At 32.3% G+C, this 23,049-nt stretch overlaps 1 protein-coding gene across 1 annotated transcript in view; it reads right to left on the minus strand.

The window, feature by feature from the left end:
• Positions 1-13,469: 13,469 nt before the first annotated feature.
• Positions 13,470-23,049, minus strand: part of LOC145265510 (uncharacterized) — a 42,041-nt gene continuing 32,461 nt past the window's right edge. The window contains exons 4-6 of the mRNA XM_080121411.1: positions 21,086-21,169; positions 16,923-16,999; positions 13,470-13,659 (exon numbers count right to left, since the gene is read on the minus strand). Of these exons, the coding sequence (XP_079977537.1) occupies positions 13,602-13,659; positions 16,923-16,999; positions 21,086-21,169 (219 nt within the window). The 3' untranslated portion in view covers positions 13,470-13,601. The remainder of the gene's footprint in view (positions 13,660-16,922; positions 17,000-21,085; positions 21,170-23,049) is intronic.

Genomic DNA, 23,049 nt, shown 5'->3' on the forward strand with positions numbered 1-23,049 from the left:
ATGCAACATTAATAATGGATTCGGCATTAAATAACTCGAAAAGGTTTGATATGCTGTAAAACGAAACACATGTTGACACACCGGATCTTGCCAGATCACCAAAGTTAAGCAACGTTGAGCCTGGCCAGTACCAGATGGGTGACCATTTTGGAAGGCTAGGCGCTGTATGTACCATTGCAAAACTCATTCATGTTCTGCAGGGAACAAAAGCGATAAAATCCACTATAGAACAACCAAACTAAACGCTACAAACTAGCGATTGAAGATACAAAGAGCTTGAAGAATAAAAACCTTCTACAAAATAACTGGATGAAACATGAATAATGGATTCGGTATTAAATAGCCCGAAAAGGGTTGATATGCTGTAAAACAAAACCAGTAAACAAACTTAAATTATCAACTTAGACTTCTTTGATATCTGAACTTATGCACCCTCCTTGTTTTACAAAAACTATAAAAATATGAACAAAACATTGTTTTCCTATCTATGTAAACCTCCATTTTTAAAACATAAAACATTTCTTTTATGAATTTACTAGCGAGGGGTACCCGGCGTTGCCCGGGTGTTTGGAGGTGTGTGTGTGGGGGAGGGGTTAAAAAAAAAGTAAGTATGAGGATCGAACCCGAACCCTTGAGGCAAAGTTGTAAATTAAAGTGTGAAAAAAAACAAAAAACGTGCGACGTTAACCATTGCCCCACCACGACATGCTTACGGAAACACGTTTGAATTTATTTAATTACTTGGATTTAGCAGGCGCCCGTTTTAAATGAGGTCAAGTTTTGACTGCGGGATAGTATTCATTTACTGCTGAATGCTTTTTTTTTTTCCCACCCCCAAGATGTTATAGGAAAAAGACTAACCCACATGCGGCGAGCGACAAATATTGAATATTTATCTTCCTGAAATCGACCAAATTAAATAGACAGGCGAGCTTCGTTGTTAACTGTGAGATATTACGATTTGTATGTGATATAAAAAGTTGTGAACCGACCGACCGCTTCTCTGAAAGAAGCCTTTTGTAGACACACAGAAAAAGCGAACACACATACAAACATTTTCGCTTTTATATTTATAGATGTTTTAGAACTCTTTATACGGGGCTGCCGAAAGTACACGCAAGGTCAACTCTCTATTTCCCTTTTATTAACAGATATTGAATTGAAAACTTGATATGAATGGCACTTGTCTCAAAGAAGCTCTGTGTTTTGACAAGCTTCTGGGCCTGACCTTCACTCCTGACCTGAAATGGCAGACCTATATCAAATCTGTTGCCAAAGTCGCTGGAAAAATGGTTGCATCATTCTACTGCTCCAGAAGGTATCTCACTCCTGATGCAATCCTCTAGCTGTATAAGAGCCAGATATATACTAAAATGGAGTACTGTTGCCACATCTGGGCAGGAGCTGCTTGGAGCACCCTATCCTGCCTTGACAGAGTCCTAAACCGACTTTGAAACCTAGTAGGAGATTCCATTTTCTCTTATCTGCAACCTCTTTCCCACAGAAGAGATGTTGCGAGACTGTTCCTGCTCTATCATTATTTTCATGGTAGGTGCTCGTCTGAGCTTCAATCTATAGTCCCACCTTGTCAAACTTTCAAAAAAATTTAAAAAAACCACTCGCCTAGCTACAATCACTATCAACAATTTCCCGTATTCTCTATCTTTACCTAAATCTAAATTAAACAAAGCTTCTTTCTTAGAACTGCCCGCCTGTGGAACTCTGTTCTGCTTTCCAGTTGAGTACAATATGATTGTCTTCAAGTCCAATGTAAACAAGTTCTTGTTGAGCCATCTACTTAATCAAATTCTACCCAATTTTCACCATTAACAATTATTAAACTATTGTCTCAATGACCTCTGTACACTCATTAACCCCCATCCTCGAGTGACCTTTGAGCCTTGATATGTGCTGACTCCCTTGTGTAAAAAAAATGATAAAATAAAAATTCTGTCACAAGCTATCTGACCTAAAATAATTGAGGAATCTGTTTTTATTACCACCAGTTCGCAATTCCCAATAAGGCAGCCATGAGGAAGTGGACACTTTCCATATTACCAACTTGTTTAATCATTTTTTTGGCAAATAACGTATTCAAATAGGCTTCTTGATATAACCGATAATACAATCCTAATTTTATGTTATTGTATAGAAAAGGATTTTTTTTTTTTTTTTTTTTTTTTTTTAACAAAAAAAAAATCCTGTGAATTCATTTTTTTTTTGTTTTGCAGACTTATCCCCATCTTCATAGTTGTTGTCTCACCACCAACTCATCTTCTGGTCTTCTTCAGGTGATTAATTGCAACGGGATAGGAATGCTGAATCTTGTAACTTATCCCCAGTAATTACTACCTTCCATAATTGTTGTCCCACCACGTTTTGGCCAACTGATCCTCTGACCTGCTTGGATAGAATTGAAATCGCTATCTTCAGACAATGCTCACCTGGAATCGTAGAAACTCAATACCTCTATCCACTGTGCTACAAGCCCCGAAAAATGCACAAATTAAGCTCATCTTCAAGAATTCCAAAAATAAAAAAAAAAAAGAAATTTATATATATATATATATATACACATACATAAAAGAAATAAATAATTTGTTTTTATTTAAGACTAGCATTTTGCCTGGTGTTGCCCGGGTGTTTGGAGGTGTATAAAAAAAAAAAAAAAAAAAAAAAAAAAAAAAAAAAAAAAAAAACAGTAAATTTTTTTAAACTTTGACCATTATTATATGACCCCTTAACATTTATTGTTTTGGGTTCAAATCAAGTTATTAATTTAGATCCATGTCCAAGGAACCGATATCTAAAATTTCAAGTGTTTAAACCCAAAATTGTCAGAGGAGTTTGGTAGAGTTCTTAATGGTCAAATTGTTGAACTTTGCCCACTTAACAGCCAAATTTCTGGCCAAAAACGGATTACAAAGATTTTCCCAAATCTTAGTACCCTGTATATCAAATTTTGAGTCTGTAGACTGAAAATTGACAGAGTTATTGCATAGGAAAATGTACTCAGACATGTTCACTTTTATATATATACTAGCATTTCAGCTCGGCGTTGCAGGTGTATGTTGAGCAAAGAAAAGAAAAAAAAAAGCGGTCAGTTTTTTTTTTTAACTTTCACCCCTATTATGACCCCTTAACATTTATTGTTTTGGGTTAAAATCAAGTTATTAAGTTAGATCCATGTCCAAGGAACCTATATCTAAAATTTCAAGTTTTTAGACCCAAAATTGTCGGAGGAGTTTGGTAGAGTTCTGAATGGTCAAATCGTTGAACTTTGACCCCTTAACAGCCAAATTTCTGGCCGAAAACCGATCACACAGATTTTCCCAAATCTCAGTATCCTGTATATAAAATTTCGAGTCTGAAGACTGAAAATTGACAGAGTTATTACATTGGAAAATGTACACAGACATGTTATATATATATATATATATATATATATATTTTCAACTGTTGTCATCTTTTGGAGGGAAAAAACTTTGTAAATGGTTACCATTTTTGGTTAATTTCTATTTCAGTCGCCTAAATTATTTAAATTAATATTAATTTCAGTCTAAACAATTTCAATTGTACAAAATGACATGGCTTTGGCATCACTACCAAACAATTTATTTTTACTTGAAGGCGACTGATATCCAATACAAACATACCAAAAAGTTTCCATAGAGCTTGATGACGTTTGTTTGTGATTCCATGTTGAAAACAGTTAATTGAAATGTCGAGGAGGAAGGGGGGGGGTCGGATCGATTTTTTCGTCAACATTTTCGCAAATCATCGTCTCCGTTGGATTGACTACATTTAATTTTAATGCTGTCGACTTCTGGTTTTGTTGTTTTGCTATGGACGCATCGGCTAAGACATTTTTTTTTTTCCCCTCCTTTGTGTTATGGATTCAAGCCTGCCTGCCTACTACCACTTTTTTTCTCTCCACCCAAACTGCTTATGGAAGATATCGGGATCAAAGGAAGATCTAATGTCTCATATGTCAAATAAATATTATTAAATGTAAACCAACAAATGTTTCATATGTCAAATAAATATTATTAAATGTAAACCAACAAATGTTTCATATGTCAAATAAATATTATTAAATGTAAACCAACAAATCATAACAGTATAATCATCTTTGATCACAGTGAGACTGAGGTCACTTCATCCAATATAGTCTCTTTGTTGTCCCATAGTCACTATCTCTTCCTGGGTGCATTCTCGCTCTGTTTAACATCTATCTTTCGTAAAATAAATCTTCATGTCTTCACGAACAATAAAACAATACAATCATGCAACATTACTGACTTTCCTTCCTTACCATATAAACTCTGACTAGACGAACTGACACAAAAGAAAACTTTGTAAAAAAAAAAAAAAATAAATAAATAAAAAAATGAAAAAGACAGTTTAAATTTTTTATTTTACTTTATTTTCAGTGGGGTTTTTAATTTTTTGTTTTTCTTTAGAATTTATCATTTTTTTTAGCAAATCGAGTTGGCCTGATGAAAAGGGATACAGCATAATCCTTTGTTTCTTTAGAAAACAAACAAAAATGGTTATCTTTATGATCATTGTTTCAACTTCACTTCCGGTTGCCCTTTTCCTATATTAAGATTTTTTTTTTTTTTTTTTTATCTAAATAACATTATTATTATTAAGTAGAAAGCTCTTCTTAACATGAGGAGTGGGGTTTCCTTTACCTAGTCTGTACTTTCACCAAGCAATTTAATAAAGATACTGTGTAAAAAAAAAAAAAAAAAAAAAAATGAATAGAAACAGTAATCATAAAGATGACCACAAAAAAACAAAAATGGATCACAAATAATATAAATAATCAATATAATTTTTTGTTAAATATATTTTTTATATGAAGTGAATATATAAGTTTACACACACACACACAAAAAATTCAAACTAACAGTTTTAAGACCAAAACTAGTATAGACATTTTTTTTAATAAATATATTTATTCATTAAAAAAATGAAATATTTCGAATTATAACAAATTCTTCTTCAGGAAACCCCAGTATTTTTTTTTTTTAACGTTTGATGGCGAAGATAATGCTTGAGACGTCTTAAGATGTTGAAGGTTTGATTGTTCAATACAGTGTGAGCATTGGTCGATGCGTGTATCATATGAAAAACATTAAAGTTTGAATTTTGTATTCCATATATCAACAGTGCTTAAAACAGTGGATTATATATATATATATATATATATATTAGAAGAGATTATTCCAAGGGTTTAATATAAAATCAAATAATCAATGGTAATGCACACATATCAATAAGAATTTAAGTCATGTGAATTGACTTAAATATTAAGCAACATGATTGACATTTGTGTAATCGAGTATATATATATATATATATATATATATATATATATATATATACATATATATACATACATACATACATACAGGGTAACCTCAATAAAAAAAACAAAACTTAGAAAGTATATCTAGAATATATGCTGTAGAATGGAGAAAAAAATGCCAAAGACCCTAGTGTTTTGATGTGATGTTTAGAATATAATAAAATAGTTATGACCAAAGTTTCATTTCATTTGGAGAAAACACTAAGAAACGGGGCCTAATTATAAGTTGGGGCCCATTTTTTTTTGGTCACCCTGTATATATATACTGGCAAAAACCAAAAACAACAAGAAAGAATAACTTCATATTTGTATTTTATATTTTAACATAAACCAGCCAATTTAAAATTTTCGTAGTTACATCTCATCAGATATGTTTGAAAAAAAAAATGATACAAAGTTTGTACGTATCTTGACACATTTTCAATCCGTTAAAACTACATTCGGCAGTGATTACAACCCCCTTGTGTTTTTAACATGATACGTACAAATTTTGTATTTTTTTTTTCAAACATATCTGATGAGATATAATTATGAAAATTTTTAAATAATATAAAATTTTAAATTGTCTGGTTTATGCTGAAAAAATACAAATATGAAGTTATTCCTTCTTGTTTTTGGTTTTTACCAGTATATATATATATATATATATATATACACACACACACACACACACACACACACACACACACAGAGCACATGAACATGCTAATTATTTAAGTACATAAGCACTTTTCGTCAATGTGTTAAGTTTTATTTGCCTTATGTCATATTAACACTTTTTCTCAGTTATTAAGTACCAAATAAAGTTGTCAAATGAAATCCTATAGGTGGGATAATGATTTACTATAATAAAAGGAAATCCTATAGGTGGGATAATGATTTACTATAATAAAAGGATAAAGCAAATTCAATGGCATGAATTTAAAATGGAAGAGGACGACTTAATTACTCAATGTTAAGCCCAACTGTTTCATAGGCTATTCAAAAAAAATTTTTTAGCTATGTTATTCACTCTTCACCCCCCCCAAAAAAAACATTAAACAATTGGGTGAAACGTTGATTAATTAGGTTTTCCTTTTTCATTTTTAACAGTGTTTACAGATGAAAATTTCAGAGAGGATATAATCATTGCTTGACAGGAAGACAGAGCACTGCAAGAACACTACTCTTTGAAAGCATAATTCTTTGGCATTAATAATCTTTGTTCTAAATATGAGTGACCCATAGCCATCGCCTTCTAGTATCTATTTTGGAAGAAAAATTAAAATTAAAATTAAATAAAATTAAAATTAAAAATTAAAATGGAGAAGTAGTTTTGATTTTCTTTTTTTAAAGAATCAAACATCAAATATGGTTCAGAATGAACATATAGATACTACGGTATGACATGATCAACTGATTGATCGGATCCGGCTTCACCAATCTCCCATCTAGCCAAAGTAAGGGCTGAAGTGGAAGAATGGTTCAACCACTAGGATCCTGTCCTAAGGCATCAGTGGTCTACCCACCCATAATCTACAGGTGGTCTCATTTTTTTTTTTCTTTTTTTTAAGCATTTACTCCTCTGTATGAGGTTGAAGTCAGCAAATTCATGGCTGCACCAACAGGGCAATTATTTAATGGCAAAATAATACTCATTGTAAAGAATTCATTGTATTAAGGAGACAATTTGCTATTTTTTATTTAAAATTTTTTTTTTTTTTTTTTTTTACACATACAGCATTAGCTATGCTGTTGTTGTATTTCTGCTGTGTTTCAAAGAATGACGATACATTGGTATATGAAAATATCTATTTATTATCAGTGACGTATGATTAGTTGTTAAAAGGGAGATACACTAACAGGAAGTCGATGGGTCAATTCTTCTCAGACTGAAATCAATCAACAACAAATCCTTTTCGGTTATTATTCTATAACGATTTCTGACCATCTGAAACACCCCTTAAGACAGCATTATCACTAGCCACACCCCAAGGACATCATATTTGGCCATTGTCATTTCACTGAATTGATCTTACTTTGATTACACCTGTGTAACCTCTTGTTGAAAATGACCTTTCAAACATCACACTTTTAAGTATTTTCTTTTTAACAATTTGTTCTTGTCAAAAAAACGACCTTTCAAACATTGTACTTTTATCTTTTTTTTGACAATTGATCAAGTTTGTTGCTTCTTCACAGAAAGTGCATCTGTCAGGTTCATAATTTTTATTCAAATGATCTTTTGCTACATTTTTATTTTGTTGTTTCTTGTATTTGGCCAGGTCTATGCTTTTGTCAAAATGATTTCTCGGTACACAAGGCCAGATTTTAACAACATACACAGGTCTAGTGATGTTCAAGCCCAACTCCTTGTTTGTATGCCTCAAAGACTCGAGTATAAAGCCTAGTGCTGAGAAATATTGTACGAAAAGAAAATCAGTTTGAATACGATTGTATGCGCATGCGATTCCTCTTCATGTCTCTGGCTACTGGGTAGTTATAAGATCAGTATTTATGCATAATAGAATGCAATAGATCCCATAGAATTTAAAATTGGCAAAGCAAATTCCATAGTCTGCGGCAATATTCATTTGGTCACTGATGAACTGAAAATTTATTAAGTAGAAATTGCTATTTTTTGTGTCTTATTTATTAGTAGGACGAACTATAAAGACTTGCTGGCATTTGAATTAGGACCGTTAATAAAAAGGTGGAAGATTTGCATAGTATCTGCCATGTTATGAAAGAGTGAATCCCATTTAAACAAGTAGGTTTGGTTTGGTTGTTTTACGGCATATCAACCCTTTTTCAGGTTATTTAATGCTGAATCCAGTTATTTTGAAGAAAAATTCTTTTAATAGAATATTTTTTTTTCTGAGTCGGTTTCTGTTTAACCCATAGTTGGGACACTAACAGGTACGAATCCAGTTATTTTGAAAAAAATTTTTTATTTTCCGAGTCGGTTTCTGTTTAACCCATAGTTGGAACCCTAATAGGTACTTCCACTCAGAGTCAGAGTGGACCTGGGAGCAATGGCAATTAAAGGGTGGCTCCACACTCCCCAAAGCCCGCAAGCTGGGGCCTCACCATCTGATGTAGTTTAAGGTCATATCCAGGACCTCAATACAAGTAGGAGGCCTTCCACCCCTGCTTGCTAAAAGTGAACTCAACCATAGCGACTGCTTTCAACTAGACTACTTTTATTTTTAAAGGAGGTCCCTATTTACCTGACCCCTCTCTCCTCCAATCAGGGAAAGTTAGACAATTTTTTTTTTTTCGAAGGGAAAGAAGAAATCTAGACCCCCATTTAAAACTAGAAAAATAAAGTATGGTCTGCGAACAAAAAAATACCTATTTAGTCCTGTCTGCACTCCCTTGCAAACAATAGAACATTAATCGACAGGTTGTAAACCTATCCCTTCTAACAGAAGGAGGTAATGCCGGGAGGAGGGAGTGGTTCTTTCCAACAGATACTACAATTATGTCCTAACAAAAACGTTGGATAAAAATGAAAGCTTGCCTCTCGTTACGACCCCCCCCCCCTGAAAGCAGACACAAGATCAGTTTTTAATGGGGGAAAAATCTCCCATATACTGTGCTATGGATTGGATGAGGTGAAGATATTGTCTCAGTCTAGAAGGATTTCTCCTCCTGATGATTAAGGACAGAATGGATACTACACTTTGATTCTAGACTGAAGACTTAAGTAGGAGTCTTCAAGATGTAGTTGTGGCCTTCGGGCCAAGATCAAAGTGTAGTATCTGTTCCAGCAGATAGTGCAAGCAAAGACCATATGTAAAGGTAACCCCACATATCAGACCTTGGTCAATGTAGGGGAAACCCTTCATACCAATTGTCACTATCCAGCTCCCATTTCCCACCCATCGGGAGCTGGCCCCCTTTTCCCTCCCCCCTCTCTCAACATTAAAAAACGGCCTTGTGCCTAATTTGCTCAGTGGGGAAGCAAATAAAAACAACCTATCTAGCTTCATCTCTCTTGAATTAATGGAATGTGACACAGTGTTGATCTTAATGTGTACCTATGGGAGGGGGAAGGTGCAGTCTATCATCTCAAGAACCTCTCTGGACCATCCTAAGAAAAATATAGAAAACTTTAAGTAAAAAAAATATAGTAAGAAATGCAAATTTCAAAAATTGTTTTAAGTTATATAAAAAAAAAAAACCCAAAAAATTTCAAAACAAAGGAAATACATAAAAACTAAAAAAGGCAAAATAAAAGTGAGAAAGAAATCAGGAAAATGGTGGAAAATTGGAAAAGGGGGAAAACCGAGAAAGGAAGGAAAAGGAGAAAGGGGAAGGGAAAAGAGAAAGAGAAAAAATGGAAAAAGAGAGAAAAAAATGGAAAAAGAAAATTAAGTTATTATCACAAGTTTTGGTTGGAAGAAAAAATTGTTAAACAATTTTCCCAACGCAGAAAGAAAATAAGTCACAAAGGATTATAAATCACATCACATCAGGCCAGTGATAATACAAACAAAAGTCAAAAAACAAAAAACAAACAAAACATAATAACAAAATAGTAATATGTACAGAAGTTATTACAGGTAAATGAAAAAAAAAAGGTTGTTTTAAGAAAGAAAACACTTTTGGAAATCGGTGGATACTAAAAAAAAAAAAAAAAAAAAAACAGAAAAAAAAAAAAGACCATGTTTCCATCAAGCACCCCAAGCTAAAATTAAAATGGTTACATTTGTTGAAAATTTCATTTAACGCCAAGAAATAATAGATCAGAGTTGACCTGCATATAAAATATTGCAAAATCATAACCCACCCCTCCCAACTGTCAAAAATTAAGTACCAAAAGATTTAGAACTTGTTCACAAAAAAATCTCAAATATAACAATCAATAGAATCCACACAAAATGTAGCAGTCTCCCGCACTTTCTATTTCACTCCCACCAAAGTAAGAAAAATCCTCTTAAATAACCAGTAATTGACACACATGCAAATCAAAAGACACCCGGCTCTTCTCAACCCCATGGCACATAAGCCATTCAACTTATTTTTCTCACAGTACGTAAATATTTTAATCATAACAAACAATCATCACTGTTGTATGTTCCCATCAATACATTTTGTTACTCTATTCTCGTGTTCTGTTATTCTTGTGTTCTGTTATTCTTATGATCCCTTGAACAGGGTCATAATAGTAATGATAACTAAAAAACCGATTATTTAGTATGGCCATTTGGAGCTTGACTCAGAAAACCCGAGATGGATTTAAGATGCCTCTGTTGAATCTCTGAAAACAAAGGATACCCGATGTAAGGGTAGTTGCATGTGTAACTGTGAGGTAAGGGTTGCACAATCCCAACCACACTTCCCCTGAATTGGATGACTGGAAACAATGCCAAGATAAGCAGAGATCACATACAGCACCTGGGATTCCCAAAGGTCACCCATTTTAATTCAGTAGAACACTGGGATACAGCATTAATCTGTTCCGGGGTTGGGATTGTAAGATGAAATCGTCATATGGCAGGGCCTAAGCAAAATTTTATACAGCACATATTAAAAATTAGTAACAAAATAAAATACAGTATATAATACATATCTATATAATCAAATAACATTATAAATAACACCGTAATACCATCATCAGGGGTCGGAAAAACATTGTATTCCACATCGTAACCTGAAAAAAACGTATCCCAGGGCCACTGTATTCCGGGGTTCTACTGTACTGACCAGGCTCAACGTTGCTTTAATTTAACACACATTGATAAACATTACCCCTTTCTAATATATGTTATTTAATTGGAATTCATTATTAAGATGAATATTATTTATTAATTTATTTATTGCGGACTATTATCCTCATCTTTTTTAGAGGATGCAGTTAGGAGATTCGGAATTCCTATCCAGTCATGGTTACCATTACCTGACGAAGGCCAGATGAATAGTTGGCCAAAACGTTGTGAAACTAAAAAAGATGAGGACAATAGTCCGCAATAAATAAACTGGTCCTTTCTAATCTATATATATAAAAGGCAAAATGTCTGCACATTTTTTGTATGTCCGGCAAAGGCTTTTTTCGCTGGGATTGTCGGGGGGGGAGGGGGGTTTACTATGTCTTAGAACTGTTTATATACCCCTTAAATCATAATATGTACGATTTGCGAACACACGTCGCATCTAGATTTATTTACATGTACTTTTACAAAATTCTTGCTATTTCGGCCCCTCTCGTGTTGATTCGGCTTTTTTGTATAAAAGCGAAACGAATCTAAAGCGAAGGCATTGTTCCCGGCCCTCGTGCTGGGAACGTCCAGAAAGCAATTAGCTTTTGATCAATATGGGGGGGAAACCCCTTAAATCAAACAATTGCTATTCAATTTGGACAATCCTCTTTTTATGGGGAGCTCTAAATTTCAGCCATTTTCAAGAATCAAAATTCTATAATGAATTTTGATCCAAAATTGGAATAAGTATTTTAGACATAAGGTTTAGTTTCAATATATCTTGAGTTTCTTTGTAAGGGAGACATAGAAGTGGTGCAAAACTGTTCTTTTTTTTAAATTTTAAATTGTTGTGACGGTGAAGATATTTCATATCACATCAATCACTATTGTAAGAAGAATAATGACTTTGGAAACTTTTTTGGAAAAAAAAAAAAAAAAAAAAAAAAAAGCCAAAATAAAATAATGCAAAATTCACTTCCAATTTATGTTAAAGTCAATTTGCAATGAATTTGATCCATATTATTAATATATTATTAAACCAACATCTTGTTAATCTTTTCTAGGCGTGGTCCCAAATAGTAGCCCCTTACATCCAAGTGGCAATATGCCTTGTTTGGAGTAAACGTGAGTAAAAAAAAAAAAAAAAAAATCTCTAATATCAATTAAGCAATATTTTCTGAATTACAGTTTCTTCTTAAGAGGACTGAAATTATAGACGTTTTTAGAATCAAAATTGTATAATGGATTTAACCCAAATTGGAATAAGCATTAATTTTCATCTTTGTAAGACGTCATAAAAAATAGTGCAATAGAAATTTTGGTTGTCACATCATCATCACTGGGATGACAAAAAAAATGATTTGGTCAATGAAGCGTACAAAAAAAGAAAAAAATAGAAAGAGGAAAAGAAAAAGGAAAATGAAAAAAAAAGCAAAAAAGGAAAAGAGAAAAGAAAGAAAGAGAAAAGAATGGAAGAAAAAAGAAAGGAAGAAAGAAAAAAGAAAGAAAGAAAAAAGAAAGAAAGAAAGAAAAAAGAAAGAAAGAAAAAAGAAAGAAAGAAAAAAGAAAGAAAGAAAAAAGAAAGAAAGAAAAAAGAAAGAAAGAAAAAAGAAAGAAAACAAAGAAATAAAAGAAAGAAAGAAATAAAAGAAAGAAAGAAATAAAAGAAAGAAAGAAATAAAAGAAAGAAAGAAATAAAAAGAAAGAAATAAAAAGAAATAAAAAGAAAGAAATAAAATAAATAAAATAAATAAAATAAATAAAAGAAAGAAAATAAATAAAAGAAAGAAATAAAAGAAAGAAATAAAAGAAAGAAATAAAAGAAAGAAATAAAAGAAAGAAATAAAAGAAAGAAATAAAAGAAAGAAATAAAAGAAATAAAAGAAAGAAAGAAAGAAAAGAAAGAAAAGAAAGAAAAGAAAGAAAAGAAAGAAAGAAAAGAAAGAAAAGAAAGAAAAGAAAGAAAGAAAAGAAAGAAAGAAAAGAAAGAAAGAAAAGAAAGAAAAGAAAGAAAGAAAAGAAAGAAAGAAAAGAAAGAAAAAATAAAAAGAAAAAATAAAAAGAAAAAAAAGAAAAAAGAAAAAGAAAAAATAAAAAGAAAAAAGAAAAAAGAAAGAAAGAAAAAGAAAGAAAGAAAAAGAAAAAAGAAAGAAAAAAGAAAGAAAAAAGAAAGAAAAAAGAAAAGAAAAAAAGAAAAGAAAAAAAGAAAAGAAAAAAAGAAAAGAAAAAAAGAAAAGAAAAAAAGAAAAGAAAAAAAGAAAGAAAAAAAAGAAAGAAAAGAAAAAAGAAAGAAAAGAAAAAAAAAAAAAAAAAAGAAAAGGAAAAAAAGAGAAAGAACAGAAAGGAAGAGAAAAGAAAAAGGAAAAGAAACAAAAAGAAAAGAAAGAAACAAATTTTAAAAAAATTGCCGTCAAATAAAATGTCGACCCATGTCATTGTACTCTTTGGTTTGGGATGCATGGAAACATGGTCTGAAATAAACAATTAGCAATCCGTAGCATTTCTTTCGTCTTTTCCTGCATTTCCACAATTCACACTTTTCATGATCTTTCAACTAATTTATTCTCAAAGATGTCCAGTAACCGTTTGATCTCTTTTCTGGAAGAAAAAGTTAAGGAAAGAAAAACAATGTTTTATGCAATCATAGAATGCACACACAAATATCAGAATTACTGTCCTTAATCTGGTTTCTTATTTCTACCACCATGGTGTTATCTCACCTGACACTCATTAACCTTTATCTTAAAATGACCTACAAGTATGAAATACTCAGTAAAATTTAATTGTAAATAACACCCTTCTGGAGGTTGAAGGCTCAATCCTCAGTGCAGGTTACACTAAAAAATACAATTGCAAATTACTTAGGACACAGTCAGGTTTGACGGAAGGAGAGCATGCTAACACTGTGGATTAAATAAAGGTTTTCATTGAAAATTCCATGCAGATTAGGAAGGTCAAAGGTTACATTGACTGAAAGTTTGCACAAATAAGACTCAAGATGAGAATCCAAAATAATACAAATGTCCTGATGTTAGTTGTTATTTTCATAACATTTCAGTCAATGTAACCTACAATCTCTTAAGTGCATTTTTCGAACTGGGGAATCTTTATCACAGACTAAGAAAGGTGATGGTGGTCAAATGGTTAATGAAATGAACTCCCTGAACAACTTTCACTTTTTCTCGCTCACGTGCTTCTATTCAAAATTCGTAGCAGTGGGCCAATATCAGTTCATCCATGGGCTGGCAATCCTAGCTGTTCGTTTTCTTGTAAGCTTTCTTTAAGAATCTTAACTCCTTTCTTTTCTCTACAGTTAATGGTTTTGCGATCTGTTTAAATTCAACATAGCCAAATCTTTTGGATGCACTGCTGGTTATAATTGTAATCATATATTTCAACTGATTTTGAATGCTTCCTTTCCTGGTTAGTCGCAATAACTTGCAAATATCGTTGTTGAAATTTTGCCAGGCTTCCTCCTTGTTGTTGGCAGACGGCCATTTGATTATTTTTCTTGACTCCATGCCTAAAGGAGGAGAAACTTCACGTTTGAAACTTCTGAGCACTGTGGTGTGACTCCTGGCCCTGCTCCTTCATCGTTTTACCAGGTCTTTCACCTGCACGTTGCTTCTGCCTCTCCTCTCTCTCTCCAGGCATTTCATTTGGCCTCAGTAGAGTCTTTAGCCTTGTTAGTTTTTGCAAAACTCCCCACAAATCCATTCTTTTGTGTGTGGTTGGGCATTTCCATTCGTTGTTAAAGAATCTGTCTTGATAGGGATCTCTTCTGTTTCCCCCTCTTGGAATTCCTAGGGGGTACATTATATCTTGATTATTAATAGCACTTTTGAAGGGTTACTCCAACTAAAATCTGCATTTTGAATATCTAACCCTGCCTGCTCCTTTACTTTTCTTGTCTTGTCTTGTCTTTTCGGGATGTCAACTGTCTCTCCAGTCGTCACCAGTTCTCTTCCCCGGTCGTCAACTGGTCTGTACCCAGTTGTCACCATTAGAAACAGAATAAACACCGTAAAATACAATCGAATATGTCTAGGTGGTCCTCAGTTATGATAACAATTTAATAAACAAAAATATTGTAAAAACTGAATTTAACTTGAAAATACGATGGAAAAAAAAATAGCTTTTTAAATTTAGTAATTAATAAAAATTAAAAAAAAAATTGAATTTTTACTTGATTAAATAATTCGAAATGAGAAAAATAATTTTTGTCTTAATTATTTTTATTATCCAATAATTTATATCAGTTTGAAATATGTTAAACATTATTAACAAAGCAAAAAAAAAAAACATTGTTAATAATAACTTTGATAAAAAAACAAAGTCCACTGATATCGGCCTGTTGCTATGAATTTGGAATAGGGCCATATTAACAGGAAAAAGTGAAATTAGTTCAGGGAGACATCTCCTACATATCATTTCTCTTCATGCAACACATGTCCTCAACCCTCACTGACCAGGTTTTACTTCCATACATCATCAAACCGCATACAGATACCTGATAGACTCGTCACTTAATCAACACTGGTAGGGCTTTGCTGGTTAGGAAGGGGAAAAATTTCCTGAACGAACTTCATCTGCACTTAACTGTTGCAATAACACTAGCACTCGCTCTAGATGCTGTATTATCAAACGGAATTTTCATTTATGAAACAATACGATAGGACTGCTTCCCCACAGACTAAGACATGACTGTCTTCATGTCCAATATCACAATACCTGTCCATCCTTCTCCATAAGTAACCAGATTTTGTTTATTTGGTTAATCATTTGCACTCAAAGATGCTTCATCATTAACGTCAGGTGAAATTTCCATGGACAGAGTTTTTTTTAAAAAAGTTTTGAATCTATGGGACACATTACTGCAAGACTACTTCCCTGCTGAACATAAATTTCGTCTTAATTCAATATCAACAAATCCTTGTTGTGGTCCGCTCCAAAAGTAACTAAACGTAGTTTATATCATTCATCGATGCTAGTACTCTCATAATGTTCCTCACGTTTTGACTGCAAATTATTCCTGTCTCATTTAATCTTTATCCTCGAATGGCTTCTGACCTTAAGTTATAACCCTTCCCCTAAATAGTTGAGAAACAAAAAAAAAAAAAAGCCTACAAAATTTAAGTATTTATTTTCAAGGATCATTTTTTTTTTTTTGCAATGGGTTCCTCTAAACCTGCCTCCCCTGCTTGCATTCTTCAACTTTTCTTTTTATAATTTTGATTTATTTTTAATGTCTTTTCTGTTTTTTTTTAATTTTCTAAATACAATCCAACCAAATTTATTTATTAAATCTTTATTAATACAACCTAAATTACAATTAGTTATTTTCATCTCAATCTTCATCCTCAAATGACTGTTGATCCGGATAAGTGGTGACCCAATTGTATATTAAAAAGGCAATTTATCCATCTCATTAACCCTTATCCTCGAACTAGTGTTGGCCCTGATAAACAGTGGTTTAGCAGTAAAAAATAAAATTGACTACTTTAGTTGCCTACTCTTTGGGAGGGTAAAAACAAGATCAGTTAGTTTCCAAAACGCAGTACACAAAAAGTGCACTCTAACCTACAAAAATGCCCGAGCAGCCTGGTCAACATTTCTTTATAGGGGCGCCTCAGGTGGTTAGCAATTAACTAACTCCTTAAAGAGAAGAGGTAGAGCTTAATAGGGTGGGTTCCCTAAAACTACCCAGAGCCAAACGTTAGCTTGACAGAAACAAGATCACTGTCGGGTGAATTATCGAAGATGTATTCTCTACTAGTATAACCAACACTCAAGCCATGCCAGGTATGTGCTAATATATCAAGAAACATGATGAAAAGATGAAGGGGGTAAAAAAAGGATACATTTGGTCGGCCAATTGGTAAATCGGCGTCATGGATTTTCCGAGTTCTTCACATTTTGCCATCAAAGCATACATAGACTGAAAGAGAAACAGAAAAAAAAAAAAAAAAAAACATGTTAATAATTTGATAAGAAAATGCAAAGTATTCTTTAGAAAGGAATCTGTTGGAATAAGCTGAGATATATATATATATATATATATATATATATATATATATTATTTTTTGTATTATTTGAACTTTTGTTCTCATCTGTCTGGGTTGTTTTTTCCACAATGTTTCAAACAATTCCAATAATACAAAAAATAATTATCAAGCCTCATCTCAAAAATATACGAACACCATATCAAAAACATGAAATGGACCCGGATTCATAAAAAAAAAACAAAAAACAAAAAAAAAACTTGGCACTATTTTTCACCAATAACATAACCCCAACCCCTGCAAGAATAAGAATTGAAGGAAAACATCAGGAACAAAATAAGGGACTTAAATCGCAATTCAAAGATTCTGCAATCTGTCATGAATAATGTTTTGGAAAGAGCACAAATATGCAAAGCTGAAAATGGGCAACATTTAAAAGACTTATAAATTAGTCCTCGCGTGAAAGAGCAGGACACAAAATGTTTTAAATAATAATAGAATAACAAAGACTTTCGCTGGCGAAGACTACTATTGACCGTAACCAGTTTTACAGTACTTTTTAAATTTTCATCTCTATTTTTCTCGTTATGTACTGAATGAAACCTATATGAAATATGTTCCTTATTAAATTTTAAAGATTTTCTATTCTGAAAGAAGTTTAAAAAAATTTAATCTAAAAAAGTTATTTTAAAGTTTTTGTTAATAAAAATTCAGATTTTCTCATTATTCAGACCTGTATTACAAAGAGGGGGTTGCAAAAAATGAGTTGTGGTGTGAGGAGAAATACAAACTGAAACAGAGAGAATATTCAGACCTGTAATAATACAAAGAGGGGGTTGCAAAAATGAGTTGTGAAATAGAGAGAAGGAGAGTTTTAAAATATAATCTTAAAAAGATAAGACACAAGTTAGAAAAGCATTTCATCCAAGGCATGAAAATTGTAAAACAAAATGTTTTTACTATAGGCTTTAAAAATAAAGGTACAAGATTCAATTTGAAAGTTATTTATCTTCAAAGTGTTACATTATAAGGGCTGTCCCCTTTTCATGTAAGTAAAAAATAGGAAATTAGTTAAATGTAAATATGAAAAAGGATAGTCAAGGATTCGAACTTGCGAAGCTAGATTTGGAATTGAAAATTCCAATCATAAGTTAAAATAAATACAGAATGTTATTGAAATAAGGAATGTGGAATTGCAATTGTTTAGCTTACATATCTGTTTATTGGGAAAGGAATGTAATGATGAAATTTGTTCTGCTATAAAAATGGAAATTAAAATAAGGAATTTAATCGTCAATTGAAATTGTAAACATGTTATTTGAAAAATAGGTTACTGAACTTGGGGTCATGTCAAGTTTGGCAACGTGACACATCATCCAACGTGCTTTATGAGCACATGTTTAATCATGCGATGACGTGATGAGTTCTCAATATAGGTAGAGTTTTAGATGCAGTATGGGAGAAGAGTCGGAGAGAAGCAGAGAGGTTCAGACCGATTCTCCGTTAGAATCAAGGCACCCTCTAGAAGTGAAAGGGTTTTAGAAATAACCATGTAACAACTTTGAATCCCTGAGATAAAATCATGTCCGACCAGTCGAAGATGAAATAAAGGACGTCAACATGTGTTTTTGTATCTGCGTCTTCGTGTTGTGATTCAACAGAAAAGGTATTGTCCATTTATATTATAAGAACTTTGTGAAAATCATCCTCTCAAAAATAGGTAAGAAATATATGTGTCATTGGTTATAGAAACACTCCCCTTCATATAAGAACTGTCAAACCTATAAATGACAAACGCACAAACTCTCGGTCTATCTATCTATATATCAAATCTCCTCTCATTGTGTAGTAATATGTACACTGTTTATTCTATATATAAGAACTGTCTCTCTCTTTATATGTATCCTGTCTCATATATACAGAACTGTCTGTCTCTCTCTTTATATATACCTATCTATATCTCACCAATGTCTCCATTTCCCAACAATATGAACACTCCTAAGATTGTCTCTAGATATCACACTAAGACTTTCTAATACTAACATGAACAAAAATGCAAATAATCTTAATAATACCACCAGTATATAACAAAAGTGCACTTTTATAAATTTTACAAAGTAAGGTATAAAAATTTAATTTAAATTGAATCAAAAAAATTACCTTGGATTTATTTTATGTAATGTACATTTTGTTGCAATTTAAAAAAACATTATCTTTCATCTAGCAATTAATGATATAGATATAAAATTTTCAATGATTTTTTTTTAAAAAAGTGCAACAGAATGTACATTACATAAAATAAATCCAAGGTAATTTTTTGATTCAATTTAAAATAAATTTTTATACCTTACTTTGTAAAATTTATAAAAGTGCCCTTTGAAGATAAATAAATTTCAAATTGAATCTTGTACCTTTATTTTTAAAGCCTATAGTAAAAACATTGTTTAACAATTTTCATGCCTTGAATGAAATGCTTTTCTAACTTGTAAATTCATAAATAAAGGTTGTTTGAATTTTGCATTTTTAAAAAATTTCCCAAAAGCCAGATTGTGTTAAAATTACAGAAAAATATTATGAAAAATAAATACATTTAAGTTCATAACTCTTCAGTGACTTTTTGGACACCCTATATAAAGCATAGTAGTCTGTTTTCATTTGCTTGCCTGTTTTATTTTATTTTTGTAAATATGGACCTATGCGCTCTCTGATGACGATACAACCACAAGTTCATGACACACAACATTGGGAACAGCAAAGCTTTTGAGTGGGAGTAGTAGGTTGGGTCACGTCTGCATGGGGTTGTAGTCTATGAATTTGTGGCATTGCAAACAAGGCAGTTGATATATTGGAGTTCCTGTTAAAATATTTCTGTATACTAGTGGGATTTGTGGAAATTCCACAGCGGCATCTTTCATATTGCTGCTGGGCGTTCTGTGGACATTCAGCATAAATAGAGACCCCGAGATATTATTGTAGAGATTTTGTTAAAACTGTAAAAGTATTTATTTAAGTAATCTTGTTAATGTAGTGTCCGAATATATCTGGTTGTTACAGTTTATCTCCAATATCCGTATAGGAGTCTGTGACATATTTCCATTGAAATGAATGCTTGATGCGAACAGAAACCCCACAATACCATGATACCATCTTTAGGCAGAACAAATACTACGCTCGCATCCTAGCCAGAAGACCAAGAAGGTATATTTTAGTTTCACATAAACCCAAAAGCGACTTTTTTTTTTTGGCATTATGTCTTTGGTGATCGGGAGATCCTATTTATTAAAAAGGAGGATAGAAGGATATAACATACTACAAACATTAGTGTATATAAATATACTAATTTAATGTTTGTAGTATTTATCACTAGGGCTGTGACAACAGAATATTCTTTTCATTCTTTTGACTCTCAAGTATATATCCGACACAGTAAGACAGTCAGTCAACCGAGAACCACATCAATCTATATAAAAACATATAAGATATTAACGGATATATACTCAAGGGTCAAAACAATAAAAAGAATATGCTGTTGTCACAGACCTAGTTATCACCTATCCTCCTATTTAATAAATAAGACCTCCCAATTGAATAATTTATAATCTAAAAACCGTGACATACATACATACATTAAAGGTATTACGGTATTAATATATAGATTGGGATGCCAACTTTAAGAAATTATTTGCATCAAAACAGTTGCTCATCACATGTTTCGGATTAAGATTATGACCACATTTTAGTGTTTGAATTGCAGTTTTAATATGCTTCCTCCATTGACAATTTGTATCAGAGATCACTTGTATTAAACTTGAACATTTGTAGATATAAATGTCTAAAATTATTTTGAATACAAATTAGAAAGGTGAACAGTAGTACAGACTAATAATAAACAAACAAAAAAAAAACATTTAAAATGTAGGGACTTTTTTTAATAGCAAATAATAAGAGCAACTTCATACAAATAGAAAAAAAAAATGGATAGGAAAAAGAAAAAAAAAAAAAAAATCAAGATTGAAACTAACTTTGATACTTCCATCTACAGCATCACAGGTGCTATCAACTGATTTTTTGTAGGCATCCAAGCAACCGGATGTTAAAGCTGACATCTGGAAAGAAAAAAAAAAAAAAAAAAAAGAAAAAAATAAGTATGCTTCATTCACATACACATATATATACTAGCGGGGTGACCTGATGTTGCCCAAGATTAAATGATGATCAATGAATGTTTCACACTTCAATATTTTTTATTGTCATTGAAATCGATGAAATAGCCCATTTTTCAATCAAATCGATGAAATAGCCCATTTTTCAATCAAATCGATGAAATAGCCCATTTTTCAATCAAATTGATTGATTGCCTACTCTAATTGTCAATTCATCAATTGTGATTCACCTGGAGGAAGCTTCACATGCCTCTTGCAGTGACTAAGTCCACAATATAATGTAGTCTACATTGCACAGTAGAGAACCTACTGTTAATTTTATAAAAATGTTTTTACATATAATGGCTTGCATTAAAGTTAAAAATGCAAATGTCAAGTATCATGTTTCAATTGTACTCTAAACAGAAAAATTCAGTTTGAATGTGCCCTTCCCATATCAAAGCACCTACTGTTGATTTTATACGCCTGGCATTACTGGTGGTGTGGTGGTTTTAATTTAAGTTTAAAATGAAAAAGTCAAGTATCATTGTGAAAGTGTGCTTTAAACAGAAACATTAATTTTGAGTGCACCCCGGGTCATATCAAAGAACCTACTGTTGATTTTATATGTTGTGTCTTTCGGCTTGTGTGGTAATAAAACTTCTCTAATGCATTTGTGGTGTTAGGCTGTGTAAGGTGTTAACGCCTGTTTCTTTTTTCATCTGATTATTGATACTTATTATATATATATATATATATATACTTTTTACTTATTCCAACACAAAACGGATCTAAAATGCTGCCAGGCACATAAAGTACCCTCGTGTGATATTTCATAAAAATTGACCCAGCTGTTTTAGAGTCCAAAAGAAACAAACTCACACACAAAGTTAATTTTATAAAGGATAGAACGATAAAATTGTCGCCCTGAAAAAGACAACATGATTCCATTTCCATTTGATGAAAATCGTTTTTCTTTTTGTTGTTGCAGACCATCTACTAGTTGGCCAGTTGTGTACAAATTGCAAGAGTGATAGGAGCATTCTATCATGTCTGAAAGTGGCACAATATTCAACAAGCGAGATCGAGATGGTCCGCTGTACAACTCATGTTCTCTACCGATCAAATTTATGACAACAAGACCATTGCCAGCACCCTCAAAATGCAAATCTGGATTGCCATGAATAACAGGGACATGCCCGGGGTGATGAAAAAGTTTCCAGCCACAGTTATGGTCTTTGGTGTGGTTTCAAGTGAGGGATGCCATATTTTTGTCTGTTCCGCATATAAAAAAAAAAAAAAAAAAAATTACGATTGAAATATTTACCAATTTTACAATATCTTTTTATGTTTTGTTTATGTGTATTATTTTTTTACTTTTTCAAATAAAATTAACGTTAAAGTATAGTATCTGTTCTGATACTATACTTTACCTTTTCTATCCTTTGTCAATGAAGGTTGGTTGGTTGTTTTACGGCATATCAACCCTTTTCAGGTTATTTAATGCCGAATCCAAAGATTTTGAAGAAAAAATTTTTTTAATAGAATATATTTGTTGTTTTCACGTTGGTTTCTATTTAACCCATAGTTGGGACCCTAACAGGTACTACCACTCTGGGTCAGAGTGGACCTGGGAGCAATGGTAATTAAAGGGTGGCTCCACACTCCCCAAAGCCCACATGCTGGGGCCTCACCACTGGATATAGTTTAAGGTCATATCCAGGACCTTGTCAATGAAGGAGAAATCCTTCAAGATTGAGGGTTAAAAAAGTTGTCCCAATCCCGAATGTTTTTTTATGGGGGGTAGCCGAGTTTTCACTACATTAAAAACTGACTTGTGTCTA

Source organism: Euprymna scolopes, chromosome 40 (genome assembly GCF_053919585.1).
Source record: "Euprymna scolopes isolate OS-2025 chromosome 40, ASM5391958v1, whole genome shotgun sequence".
NCBI lineage: Eukaryota > Metazoa > Mollusca > Cephalopoda > Sepiida > Sepiolidae > Euprymna > Euprymna scolopes.